Genomic DNA, 15,064 nt, shown 5'->3' with positions numbered 1-15,064 from the left:
ACGATGCTTGTTGGAAGGTGGTAGCCCTATCCATCTTTGGCTACTCTAAGTGCCACAATCATAATCATAATGTGACAAATGAGTGGCACTAGTATCCATCTCTTCCCAAGAGTGTGGAGGTAGATGTGGCCTATTGCATCTATGAATCGATCATTGCACTGGACTCTTGTCCGTCGTGGAGCTTTCAATTTGATGTTGGCATCCCCAATAACACTCACCGACTCTGAATGGCTATGTGTAGGATCTTGTACACATCTAACAGGATCACTATCATCTCCTATGTAGGGAGATGGAACGTCATGGGTAGAAGCACAAGCATGTGTCATGTTTCAGGCCAACTTATCAGCACAAGTGAATTTAAGTAATTCTAACTAAAAATTTAATTTTGGTCAAACATATGGTCTATTTAGATTCATTATAGCTAACTTATATATGGGCCACAACTTTTCCAATTGGAAGTGTCTACTAAATGTATTTTTTATACCACTTTGGGTCTAATTACCAAAAATTAAAAAAAGTCGATGTTTCAACAACTCCTACTCTTATAAATAATTTATTTTTTTTAAATGTAAAAATACACTTTTATAGATTTATAAGTGAATTTTCCAAAATATATATCTTTTAATATCTTAATTATTTTTTATATTTTATATTTTATATTTTATTATTATTGAAAGTAGGTCATCAGCACTAAAAATACTAAAATTAATTTTAAAATTTTGAAAAAAAATGACAGTAGAGAAAAGAATCTATGTCAAGTTGATATAATTCTTTTCTAATTTGGATAAATAATTAAGAAAAAAAGGTGGTGGGAATTGTAAAGAGTTATTTTTCAGCAAACCAACTTTTCAAATTTATTAAAAAATATATATTTATAGAAAAAAGTAAAAAATATATCCATGCACTAAAGTTTCAAGTTATCAATATACACAAAAAAATTGAAGACAAAAAGGTAAAATTTACTAAATAAAGTGTGGTGGTTTGTGTAACTTCAATTTCAGCATTTTATCAGCAACTAAATTATCGTGTTTACTTTATAAAAAAACTACATTCAAATAATTTTTTAAACTTTTCTTAAAATTACAAACATAAAATAGACAAAAGAATATATTTTTTATTAGCTTACTTCATTTCAAAATTCAAAACATATATTTAACTTTATGTTCATTTAATTTAAAAAAGTTGAATCAGCCTTGACCATTTCCTTTAGTAAAGTGTGACATAGCTTTGTACTTTTACCCACATAATATCTACATCCCATCTCTCCATGAATGCTCGTAGCATGTGAGCATGGAATCTAAACTCTTGCACGCGGTATACACACTAGAGGCCCAGTTATTTCAATCAGGTGCAATGTACTATTGATAGCTTGTTTGCACAATCATGCAACAAGTTCACTAGGTGTCTATTGGTGTGCTCACAGACCAACCCGCATCAATAAAATTCTATCAACTACTTACTCTATCTCAATCTACATCATGACAACACAAACCTATCTTAATCTAATTTCTTCGCTAGGTCTTTAGGACACTAGATACACGGAAGATTCCAATGTGATTGGCTCTCTAGATGTCAACATGTTTAAGGGATGTCAAGATGTGAATTGAATGTCAGTGCAGCATTCATCCTAGGACAAACGTGCAGGTCCAAGATGCATGAACAAAATTGGGACACATGCACTACCCTAAGATTTAAACCAACTCTAAACTGCATAAAGTTTGACAAAAGAACACAAAACATAGCTTACCTCATCTAGACGGTTCCTTCTCCATGAAGGTGCACAACTCCTTGATGTGGGTAGGCTAAAGATCTCATCTACGAGGCCTTTTTTCTATGACTCTAGACAATTTTCAATAAAAATCTTCATTGTGAATAGTGAAAATGACCCTTCTAGGGGCCCACCTGTCGAGTATATAGCCAATTTTTGCCCTAAATTTGTAAAAAAAATTGTGCTAATTTTGGATCATCCTCTTTCTTGTTTTTCCCCACCTAACTAGAGGCAAAACACTAGGGGAATATACTCTTCCTTTATTATCTTTTTCTTTTTGACTTATACTAACACCTCTTAAGCATTCTTCTCGCCAAAGTAGCTTCTTCTGATTTTGGTGCTAATAAAGTTTTGATTCTTGCAGTCTTTGGATTTTCACGTTGAACATTGTAGTTTTTCATTGAGCATTGGGGGCATCACTCACATTCGCCTAGTTGACCTCTACAAATTCTACAACATCCTTTTTCTAAGGTAATTGATGCATTTAATGCACTACATGGATTTAATGACCATACCTTTCTGAACTAATTTAGTGCAACTGATCCATTGAGACAATTAGTTCACTAAAGTGGGGGGAAAATGTAGTGTCGCTAATTGTGCCTAGTGCATTTATTACACTTTTTCATGAAGCCTAGTGCATTTATGACGAAAATTCATGATCAAAATTTTATCATTTTGACATCATGAATCCTAAAGATGAAGTAGTGCTAGACACCCCTAAGCTGGATTTGGGGTTAATTTGGTAAGATGACAGTGCAGTGTGCAAACGTCTACATGGCACGCAAATATCCCAAGAATATCCCAAATTCAAGCAAGAATATTCTATCCCAGGTTTTTGTCGACGCGTGTGCCTTGGCTTGTGAACGTCTAAATAGTCATCCTCGCCCATGCTAAGCAACAAAACTCTCCTTCTCCCTCATTTTGCAAGGACACTGACTCTTTCTCTCTTGCTCTCAACAACATAGCAAAACTATGTCAAAGTGCATACTCAATCTCATAACAGCTTGGTCTTCTCTCAAAGCACAATCACACTTCTATCTCAAGAGAGGGGTCTTCGTTGTGTAATGCTCTTCTTCTCTTTTTTCTCTTGTATCTATTGCATTGCAATACTTTCTCATTTATCTAATCTCTAAGTGCATCTATTATCTAGTTGCATTTGATCTACTTTATTACCATATCTCTTGTAATATGGGTTTTCCTCCATTAAGAGGGGTTTGTTTATATTATGCTATCTATTTTATCATCATATCTCTTGTAATAGGGGTTTTCCTTCTTTAAACAGGGTTTGTTTCTATTATACTATCTATTTTATCATCATATCTCTTATAATAGGGGTTTTCCTCCATTAGGCGCGCTTTGTTCTATTACACTATCTTTTTATCATTTTATATGAATCTATCTATCTAGTTGTTTGTGGAAGTGGAAACACCAAAGTGGATATTTGTGTAAGGCATGCCCATATACAACCCCAACATTTTTCTTTGTCTGAGCATGTGTAAGTGGCGAACAGATTCGTGGAGCATAGAGCTGACTTTGGAGTAATTTTTGGTGATTCCTTGTTCTCTTATATAGACGATTGCACAAGGCACAAATGTCTCCATGGCACACTAGCATCTAAAACTGAAGCTCTATCAAATTGACGATAAAATCTATGTTTTGTTACTTTCTATTTGTTGCAGTCAGAATATTCTTGTTACTCTGTATGTTTTTAGTGTTCATTTATTTCCATTTGTAGTTTAGTATAATTTCCTTTCTTCTTTATTGTTGATCTTCCTGGCTCACCGGAGCGCTAGTTAAGTGAGGTACTGAAAGCCGATTTGTTCCTTGAGATCTCGTCATCTCAAGGATAGCAAATCCCCTCCTCTACAATATGAATGTTTATAAATGAAATAATTTGGAAGTAAATACAATAAGGATTTATCTCAAACCATAGTCCATGTCAATTGTTATAGTTTCTCTATAAATAAATATATAGCACAAAAAGCTACATGTCAATGTAAGTAATAGTTGTTATTAGATTTCGAAGAGTACAAATCCAATATGAGTTGTCAAAATGTTATACAAACCAAAGGCAATTAATAGTAGACATCCATTTGACCAAACTATTCATGACAGCATTATATTCTCTAAAAATATGAACAAAGAAGATACATTCAATTTTTTGTGAAAGATGAAGAGTTCAATCCACATTAAAAAATCAATCATCAAAACAACTTTAGAAATCCTTGATTATTTAAAAAGATGACTCATATCATAAAATCCAACTTACAAATTATTTTTTTCCAACCCAACTCACAATATTTTATTAACATTAAAAACCACCCTAAAGAAACTAGTACTATAATCTTTACATTTGACAGGTTAATGCTAGATCTTGACATATAAAGAATTGGAATTGAAATGAATACGTAAGACGTTAACATGGAGAGAAAACTTGTATCCATATACTATAAATTCCACTACTAGATACCATGAACATTTTCGACTGTATATACCCCACACAATACATATATTAGACCTTATAGACCAACACCCATTTGTCATAATTCAAATCAGAAGGATCTCCCCTACTTACTTAAACTGATCAAATCTCGTAGCAGAAGAATCTCCCCTAATGATAGCAAAAGGCAGTGAAAAGAAAAAGAAGATTTCATAAGTTATAGATACTGTCAAGGCAAGCAGGAGAATTATCCCCTTGCTGGTGCTCTTGTTCTGCAGGAGACTGGTGGATGTCAGGATAAACTGGAGGTTCTTTGCTATGCAGTAGTCTGGCTTGATGGGCTTTTACAGTAGTTCTCATGAGATCAAGACTGTTGCGAATTATCCCTTTGCTTTTGTTGTTAAGGTGGTGATCATAGTTCTTGTGCTTAGACACTTGTTTGGTGGTTATGGCAATGGCCATGTCATTAGGGAAGAGGGTTTTCCACACGAAGGCATGGAGAAGAGTGGCAACAAAGAGAGAGGAAACAGTAGTGGTGGCAATCACTGAGAGAAGTACAGCCAGGCCTTGAGTTACAGGATGAGTTACCTGCTGTGAATATCTTATTGTAGCTATTGAAGCTGAGGTCATTGGGTATGTGTATGCCCACCATGAGATTGAAAACCTGAAGTATAATCAGAATAGTTAGATAAATCTGTTTGATGGGGTTCAAACATCACAAGCTTGCTGTTTTAATGGCTATGCATTCATACCTGAAGCCTCTGAAGAAATTGAATCTTACAACCTGCAGCAAAACAAAAGACAGAAAACTTTTCTGAGTTTTATATTTAATTGATTAATCAGGTAGTTTTCTAATTATTCCTTGTACACACATCCAATTAATATCATTAATGATTATAATTATTCTCACCTGCATTCCTCTAATCAGTGAAATTAAGAAATGGGTTATCAAATTAATTTGCTAAACAATCACAATCAATTGACTAATCAATTAAATTAGTTAACTAATCAAGCAAGTTAATTAATCAGATAATTATGCTGAACAAAGTGAGCTAATGAATGTAGTTTGCATAGGCTTTTGTCAATTTATTGATTTGAGGCTGTCCTTTTATATTAAATGAATATGTGAGTATGCTTCTCGTGCTTTGCCAGCATAGGCTGTATTATCAAAGGTGATTCTCAAAGGTCATTTTCAGTCTATCACTCCTTTTAATATGTTTCTAAGGAATTGAATTTAGGTTGAGGTATAATATCATATGTAGATTTATTATACAAAAATATTTGGTATCAGTAAATTTCTAAACTAACATCTTCACCTTTCTAAAATGTAATAATGAATCCAATTAAGAAGCATTCCATGTTGAAACTAATTGAAAGACAGAGAAACAAATATGCATTCTAGATTTGGTAAAATAGGTATTGAACAATCTTTACATAGAACCCTAAGAGAATATGAATCTATGTACATATAGCACTAGAATCCAATGGGAGATGGAAGAATATGGAGTGCTGTGTTTCTTTAATCAAGAAAACTATGAAGATCGATTCTACACTATGATTCCCCGGTTTAGGTTAGAGCAAATAAGATTGAAATAATAAATGAAGAATATAGCTTTGTTAAAGTTCAGCAAATAGATATCAAAATTCTTTTCTTTATCAAGAACATGGTTCAGTTAATATTCACAAGCATACATATTTGGAAAAACAGTTTAATTTGTGCAGAGGAAGAATCATTAGAGGAATAAACTTATCAAACATTTAAGGTCTTGATCTTAGTTTTCCTTCAAGATTATATTTTTATGTCTATTATATGGTTACAGAAGCAGTAATGAAGAAAAAATGTACTTACAAGAGATGCGTAGAGGAAGAGTGCAATTGAATAAGAAATGCGAGAGACTGTGTCAAATTCTCCAAAGATAGTCTCCCAGGCCCAGCTTGCAGTAGCCGGGGCAGCAATAAACAGAAAGAACACAGGGTGCAATTCCTTTGGCAGTGTCTCACTGGTAGGCAATCTCTGGTACAGAGTAACAAAAAGTACTAAATAATGGGCCAGCCCAACTGCCCAAAAGAATTTTGCCACTTCCATCCAACCCAAACGAGCAGCCAAAAGAGATCCCACAAAATTTCCCACCACAGATAAATGTGTACATGGGTTACCTACTTTAGAGAGCCTTTTTTCTCCTCCAAAAAGCCATTGGCCATATATTTTGAGCTCCAAGCCAAACAATGGCGCCATGAAGATGCACCACACGGAGGGATGCACAGACTTTGCCACTATTGGAGGCACTGCTACAGCTAAGGTCAAGCAGGCCACCCATGGTGCAAAGAAGAAGTTCACTCTCACTGGATGACAAAACTCCCTTTTCACAGCCTCCCAGTGATACCATGATTTCAGCAGATAGATGGAGAAGACTATTATGAGTGTGCATACTGCAATTGACCACAGGACTAAGTTTATCTGTGGTGGGATATGCAGAAATGCAACTGAAGGAGTTGTAGCCAGAGCCTTCCACAAAGAGGACTGGCTTGCTAATCCAATGCACATCCCAAAACAGGCGTTGGGAAATCTTAGCAGAAATGGCCATTTTTTATCCAGAGGAAGTAGAAATTCTTCAGTTTCCTACAAACAATCACACCCATCATCATCAGATAACAATATCGGCCGTGCCATACCCCTTTTTAAGAGGGGCAGTTATGCCATGCAATAGCATATTATCAGTCTAACAAACAAAATATGTTGATGCATGATAGACTACTTGTGCTCAATTATTACTGTATTATCTAAAATGATAAATACTCCTTGAGGTTAGATTTCTGTAAAAGGAGAATTCTGAACAGTTATGATATCTCTCTTACATAAGTGAATAATAGAGTCATGATAAATGAAATCTTGTGATAGAAATGGATTGTATCGACATCTTGGATGAAAACCTGTGTTAGAAACAGATTATATAGATATCTTGCATAAAAAAAATCTGATAGAAATAGATCATATTGACATTTTGGATTAAAAAAGCCGCAGATTACATTGACATTTAGAATGACAGAAGTTGTAGATATAGGCTACATTGACATTTGGATCATACTACAAAACGTTAATGAATCATGCAAACCACGTCTCATAGGTTAGGAAGATTGTTTTTTAAACAATAGATTGTATCAAAGGGTTGTTGTTCAAATGTTTGAGTGCAATTGATAAGAGTGATGACATGTTTCTTGATTATGACATCTATCAAGATTCAAACTCCTGGAAATATGATACAAGAGATGAGACCATCTATCAAACGACTTTGGTGAAACAGATACTTGCAATGCAAATCAAACGTAGACTCATGCTCCCATATCAAACAGCAAAATAAACTTGTAGATAATATAAAATCCTCTATTACAAAAAAAAGAAAAAGAAAAACAATAGATTGTATCATCATACCACCTGATTTATACCAGAAATGAAAATTTTCAAATCCATGAATTGTGGAAGTAACCTATTTCTATCACAGCCATAATACATATATGAATAATAAAAAGGTGTTCCCAAAAACTTGTAATAGAAATAGGCAATAACATCCATCATCAAATTAACTTCTGTCAGGATGTGCAGTGGTATCAGGAAGACTGATATAAGATATAAGACAAAGATTGATATAAGAATAGTGTGACCGTCTTCTTTTACTGTGAACAAATGGAGAATATAGATACCATACACTTCCAATCGTAGGATCTCATAAGAAAAAAAAAATGGTAAAATTCTCACCATAATGCTGTAAATTTAACACAATAAATTTCGTGTAAACCTAAATCAAACCTTCTAACATTTAAACCACTTCAGAAACAACTGTAGAACATACTCTTATCATTAGAAGAAGCTCATGGGCCACAATATCAACAACAACAAGCTATGCAATAGAGCCTAAAACTATCAGTTGGATTTGTTCTAAGAAAAGTATAGATATCATAGAGAACCCATAAAACAAATAAATAATAACAAGCAATGGAACTTGGAAGATGTAATAAATTTATGGTTGGAAGATGTAATAAATTTATGGTTGGAAGATGTACTAAATTTAAGTAAAATTCTTGCATAGCATCATAATTCCTGATCTAGTTCTTGAAAGAGAGGATAAAAGGTTTGATCACAATTCTTCTCACCTTTAGAACTTCAAGCTCTGGTCCCTGCAAGGCATAATAGTATCTTGCAGCAGGAACTTCCACACTGATTGACTCTAAAAACATAGAACGCCCAGAATGACCATTATCCTTCATCTCCTCCATTATGGAGTTTGAATTCTGCCTGTTCATTCTCCTGGATCAAATGTCTCTTTGGCTTTCTACTTTATGGTTAACTGTAACAACAGCTTTTATAAGCTTCCTCAACCCTAGTCCAAGCACTCTAGAATGTGGAGCCATAGTTCTAGAATATAGCTTTCAAAGTAGTAAATTTTTTTTTCTCACCATGACAATGCAAGATTTACAACTTCTACAAAGAAACTCCTTGTGGTAATTGTGCTCCTTCAACGTCCAAATTTATCAACTGTGAAATGAAAATGTTTCATGGGATTTCTATATTGTTAATTTGCATCACAAAACTCAGATTTGTGGCTCTCAGATGCCCTCACTAATACGCAAAAGGGACACTACACATTATCAACATGGGGTGTGTACGACAAATTAATCACTTTCTTCATCAATCTTCTCAATTGAGTACTACGAAATGCACAAAGCATTTACTAAAATTTTACACATGAAAAAGCTTGGCATGTGCAGACTTTACTACAGAAAGTAAAATGAGAAGGTGGTGTTGGTCAGTTTATTATGTACATTGCTCCAGCATTTACTCAATATTTGCACATGAAAAGTGTCAACGTGACGGGAAAGGGCCGTTTCACGACGGCCAAAACGCGTTTTCCGTCGACAATGCCCATTTTCTAAGCCGTTTCCATCGTTTCTGCCATCCCTAACCTGTTAACACCGTTTCACTAAAACCCCTCCATCCTAGGTTTTTGAAGTACGTAGAATTACCCACATTTAAAAATGTAAAAGTTCTCTATGGATGTTGAACTAATCTAAGTCATTTTCTCTTGATCATGGAGCATGATCTTTCGAAATATTGATAGAAAAATTGATCATACATATAAATCTAGAAGCTATCAAGATAATTAATCCAAGTCACTTATGTATTCAGGAATCTTAACCAAGGTGGTGAATGACAAAGATTGTATATTATTAGTGTAAATAGTTTTCTATAATCTATATCAATATCATTTCTTGTTTCTAGATTTGATTATGTATGAATTTTTGAATCACCATTTCTGGTCACGCTCCATGAACCATCATTTTACATCTCCTTAAACTCTCTTTCATTCATCTTGATGATGATTCACCGAGTGTGACCTGGAAACTTTGATTCAAAAATTCATGCACAATCAAATCCAGAAACAAGAAATGATATTGCATGTTAGGTTGGAAACTTGGGATGTGTAGAGATGGAATGAGGCTAAGATAAGGTTATTTAACAAATTAGACATAGAAATATGCTAGGACAATCTGATTGAAGTGGATCCAAAAACGCAAAGGAAAAAGGCATCGATGTATAATTTTTATCATTAGATTTTAAGCTCATTTTGATGTGCATGCAAACATATATGAATATGCAAGTCAAAGTAAAACATGAAATCAACCTAGAAAGTAAATATTTAAAACACTCAAATAATAGAATTATGGATGATGATTAATGTATTATCCTCAAAAAGAGTGTTGCATTTAAAAGCTACAAGATAGAAAAAAAATGTGTCATACATTTAAAATAGGCACTAGCTACAACTTACTTGAAATTTAAAAGATAGTAACAGTAAAAAGGAGAAGGGTTGTCAAAGAGCTCTTGGTTTAATGGCAAAGTCCATGTTGTAGGCACCTAGATGGTGTTGAACTCAAATCTTCTGCAATACAAAAAAAAAGAGAAGGGTAAGAGAATTAGTCTAAGTACAAAGTGGTTGAATTCTAACTAGAAATTTTTTTGTCTATGTGGAAAAATTTCTAACACAAATAGATTAATAATGACCCCTTTTACATGGAAACCCTAAAACCTAAACCCTTAATATTAACATGAGGTACATTCGCAATGCCCTAAATATCTAAATGTGATCAGATGTTAACTCAAGAGAATAAGGGGAAGTGCTAGAAACACATTGATTAAACAAGGATCTTATATTAAAAAAACACCCACATATGCATACACTAGTGTAGACATTAGAAAATGAATGAAAAGGATTACAAAAAAAAAAAATTATGAAGAGTGGCTCAAGTCAAATATCAACAAATAGATGTTGAATGTCACCATCCCATAATGTAAAGCGTATTAATAATCAAAACTTGAGATCTAAAACTATAATCCTTAATTATCTTATGTTTTTTCTTTATTGCATTACATGACTTGAGCAGTAGATGTCTTAGGATAAATACTATTGTGAAAGTATCCCATAAAATAATTAACCATTCCTTAAAGGAAATTATAGAGGCACATAAGACAATAAATCGATTTAACATAGGTAAACGGACCTCATAAAAATATCTAAAACATGTAGTTTGCAAAGTTTTTAATTGAAGCAATGGATCACCTCCATCATAATGACTTGTAAAACAAGGTGCCACAAATCCACTTGGTTAAGAATAAGAAAAGAATTCATGCCAAAATATTATGCAATATATCACTAATATACCTTTTTTATTTTAATATTTTTTTATAAGTATCAACACACCTTTCTATAATGAGGTAGCTTAAAAAAGGTGAAATATTATTATCAAAATGTACCATATATCCAAATATGCTTGCATATTCTATGCTAATGGAGGATAAAAAAGATGCATCATCAACTAGTGACTCATTATCCTCACATATACCAAGTAAAAACTTTAAAAGATCTTCATATAATTATTTATTCTCATGTATGTACAATTCATTTTTTTTTAATAAAAGATGTACAATAATGTACTCCATAATCATTCAAAGATATATCAAAAGAAAGAGATCCAAAGGAGAATTCTCATGGACTTCAAAACTTGATATATCATTATGATGCATAGACAATACAATAGGATTTGCTAAGTGAGGGCCTCTAGAAAGAGATGAATAAGGGAGGGCCTCTAGAAAGAGATGAATAAGAATCATAAGTTTAATATATACTCCATAACTGCTAAGTAAAGTAGTAGATATAAAATAAGATGACAAAAGTGTAGAATTTGATTTATAGTCATGAATCAAACCATTGTTTACCTCTATCAACATAAGACACATATCAAAGTGTTAACATCATATACATAATCATAATGTGAATATAAGAATCATTTGATATGTAACTTTATATATTGAATTCCACTAAAAGACTCTGCAGTTAGTGTTGGGAATGGAAGTACATCATTCTGACTAACCTTAAATTATTAGGGGAGGTTATTGAATTTGTATTTTTATTATGTACAATCTTTTTGAAAAGGATATATGAATGATGGATATTGTAGATTGAGTCAACAATTTGAGATATGTGGAGAAGGAATAAAATGGTGGATATTGTAGATTGAGTCAACACTTTGAGATATGTGGAAACACTTTGAGATATGTGGAGAAGGAATAAAACTAGGATAATACTATTTATCAACTTTTAAACAAAAATATGCCAACTTATATGCTAATCATTAGTGAAAGGCAATCTAACTAAAATGGAAGAATAAAGGTATCAATACTATTACAATTATACTAAAAAAGCATAGAATTATATGTACTATTTTCAATTAAGACAATAAACCAATGTAGAAATCTGATTCTTTTTACTATGGATAATGCAACTATGCTTAAGTGAATTTCACAATGTGAAATATACACCACAAAGCATTTAGACTATATACGTCAACTTTAGCAACTTGACGTATAAATGAGGGCAATGGAATGACTGGCTAGTATTAAAGATGAATCAAGACATGAAGAGAGGAGAATATTTAATGAAGGAAAAACGTAAGCATCAAAATAATAAAGAGGGAACAAAATTTCGATAACGTTAGTTGACAACTTGTAATCAAAGGTACGCCAACTTACACACCTACCATTACGTAAAAGACAATCTAACTAGAATAGAAAATATACATATAAAATTTTCACCATTAAAGTCCGTAGTGTAAGCATCTAAATAATGCTAAGTTCAAATCTTCTACAATACATACAAAATTCTACCATTCCGACCATAAAAATGATGATACGACTATAAAAAACTGAATTTGGAAATGTGAAATAGACACCATAAAGCAATTGGGCCATCTGTGCCGACTTTGAGCAGGTTGAATTATTAATGGGGGCATTGGAATGATTGGCTGGTGTGTGAGATGAATGAAGAGGGTAAGAGAGGAGAATATTTTATGGGCACAAATTGCAGGGTATGTGTGTGTTATATGACTGCATTGAATGCTATCACGAGAGAGCATTTTTCTCCTTATCCCAGATTTGAACACATAGCCAAAAAACAAACATATACTGTTCAGAGGTCAACCAGAAGTTTCTAGGCAGATCACGAGAATTAGTATTCTCTCAAATTGATCTACATAAAATGGTTCCTAATAACAGTGTTGTATTTGAATTCAATGCACATAGGCCAACTGTGATTAAGACCATTGCATCGTTTGGCCGACAGTGCAATATTGATGGTTTTTACAAGATTTGTAGAATATATTCCCAGATGATCAGTCAAAATGAATTCTATTCTGTTGCTGTGGAGGCTCAGTGGAGGATCAGAGTGGAAGGTATTCTCTTTAATGGATTACTCATATGTCGGAGTTAAGAATAAGACATTTGTTCTCAAATATATAGCTTAGCAATCCTCTTTCATGTCATTTACACATTGAGGTCCAAAGTGCATAATGCCTTATCCTTTCTCTCCAACTCGATATGAGATATGATTTAGAATTTAGATTTGGTCTATTTAGTTTAAGGGTATGTATTGAGAGAATGCATTAATGGTATAGTTTTATGTGAAGTTAGATTCATTTTTTTATCTTTAACATGTCTTTATTTACACACATTTTCACATATTTGATCATGTTATATTTATATTTTCACAACTTTTTATACGTTTGATATTCATTGCACCCTCCACTACCAACACTGGATGTAGGATTGATCTTGCATCTGTGGATTTTTATCTTAAAATTCTATAATTTAAATTAAGAGCTAATTGACCTCTACCCATTTCACTAATCATTATGAGCTGACCAAACACACATTTGCATGATTTGTTATTATTTCTTTATTTTTTAAAGGCATTCATTTGCATACATTTATCATCTAGAAGCATTATTGATTCTAATTTGCATTGAAGGAGAAGAGAATGCAAGAAACATACATACATGCATACATACATACATACATATATGTATGTATCTATATATGTGTATATGTATCTTCTTGCCAAACCGGTTCTTGTCTTTGGACCGGTTATAGGATCGGTTCCTACATTCTCTGGCTAAGTGACCGATCTTATGGCAATTGAAACATGTCATACCAGTTGTCCTTCATAGTCCTGCATTTTTTCTCTGACCTATTCTCATTTTGCAATTTGCTTCAACATGACCAAAATTACCACAAGTGGAACAGGTGGCATTGAACTAATTACTCCTTTTATTAGAGCTAACCGGTTTGAATGGTGATCTTGATGCATTTGGCTTGAACATGCACTCTTCAGATTTGTGTCCATATTTATTGCATGTAAAGCAATATCCATTAAATCTTCTTCTATTTGACATGTTGCTAGATTGAGATCTACACTCATAAGCAGTGTGACCATACTTGTGACAATTATGGCAGTAACTATCAAAGTTGAAAGACTTCTTTTGACTAACCGGTTTATTTCTACAGACATCAGACTTATGACCTGGTTTACTGCAATGATTACAAGAAGATTTAGAAAACTTCATACCTTTCACTCCTGAATGGTTCCTTTTATCACCCTTCATCTTTTTGGATTTAGATGATTCTCATGTTTCCATAGGACCTGTACTGGAGTAACCAAGACTGGTTGTTTCCTTTATTCTTCTCTGAGCTTTCAACTGTTCATTTATCTTCTCGGAGCCTTCATTGAATTTCCTCAACTTCTCATTTATCTCATTTGCATCTTTCAACTCACTCTTGAGTTGTTCAATCTCTTTCATCATCTTCTCCTTTTCCTCTGTGTTGTCATGCAGATGCTTATGTATGTATTCATTCTCCTGAGTGAGAATTCGTATTTCTTCATCTTTTTCAATCATGATTGCATCATTTTCTCTCAGGGCATCTTCAACAAGCCTTTTGTCTCTTTTAGCTTTTGACAAAGCTTCTTTTGCATCTATTTTTCTTTCATCAGCACTTCCGCTGGCTTCCAGTAACTCAGTCATTCTTAGGGCCTGACTTTCATGTTCTCCTTTGAGATGTGTGATTTCTTCAGTCAGCTTCTTGTTCTTTTCCATGAGTTCTGAGACTACTTCGGCTTCTTCAAATCCACTGTGTTTAGAGAGTTGATCTATGATATCCTAACTCTCATTTAGTTGTTGAGTTAGTTCCTTTCTTTTAGCAAGAGATTTTCTTAGTCTCTCTTTCAGCTGAGTAATAATTTCATTTGCTTCATCAATCTGCTTCTGATACCGGTATTCTTCCATGATCTTTTTCCTCAAGTTGTCAAGCTTTACTTCAGAGGACCAGAGCTCTGATACCAATTGTTAGTATTTAACCGGTGACTAAGAGGGGGGGGTGAATCAGTTAAAGCAATTTCCACATAATTCAACCAATCAAAATCGGTCTGCAACTATCCTTTCCATTGTCTTAAACATTGTGTAAATCATGAAAG

The 15,064-nt window shown here is 33.5% G+C and overlaps 1 protein-coding gene across 1 annotated transcript; it reads right to left on the bottom strand.

Annotated features, from left to right (window-relative positions):
* Positions 1 to 4,192: 4,192 nt before the first annotated feature.
* Positions 4,193 to 8,997, bottom strand: LOC131055396 (guard cell S-type anion channel SLAC1). Its single transcript, XM_057989856.2, has 4 exons — positions 8,358 to 8,997; positions 6,058 to 6,828; positions 4,961 to 4,992; positions 4,193 to 4,872 (listed from the first exon to the last, which is right to left on the bottom strand). The coding sequence occupies exons 1-4, from the start codon at positions 8,505 to 8,507 to the stop codon at positions 4,419 to 4,421; spliced, it is 1,407 nt and encodes a 468-aa protein (XP_057845839.1). The 5' UTR covers positions 8,508 to 8,997; the 3' UTR covers positions 4,193 to 4,418.
* Positions 8,998 to 15,064: the final 6,067 nt, after the last annotated feature.

This window comes from Cryptomeria japonica, chromosome 2 (assembly GCF_030272615.1).
Source record: "Cryptomeria japonica chromosome 2, Sugi_1.0, whole genome shotgun sequence".
Classification (NCBI taxonomy): Eukaryota; Viridiplantae; Streptophyta; class Pinopsida; order Cupressales; family Cupressaceae; genus Cryptomeria; species Cryptomeria japonica.
Note: the sequence above shows the minus strand (reverse complement) of the source record. Positions and strands in the feature narration are given on the sequence as shown.

Excerpts from the sequence above, each read along its gene's own strand:
- LOC131055396 (XM_057989856.2), bottom strand. The coding sequence starts at position 8,507 with ATGAACAGGCAGAATTCAAACTCCATAATGGAGGAGATGAAGGATAAT. Across the intron at positions 4,993-6,057 it reads TCTTCCTCTACGCATCTCTT|GTTGTAAGATTCAATTTCTT; the intron begins GTAAGTACATTT and ends GTTTTGCTGCAG. Across the intron at positions 4,873-4,960 it reads AATTTCTTCAGAGGCTTCAG|GTTTTCAATCTCATGGTGGG; the intron begins GTATGAATGCAT and ends ATTATACTTCAG.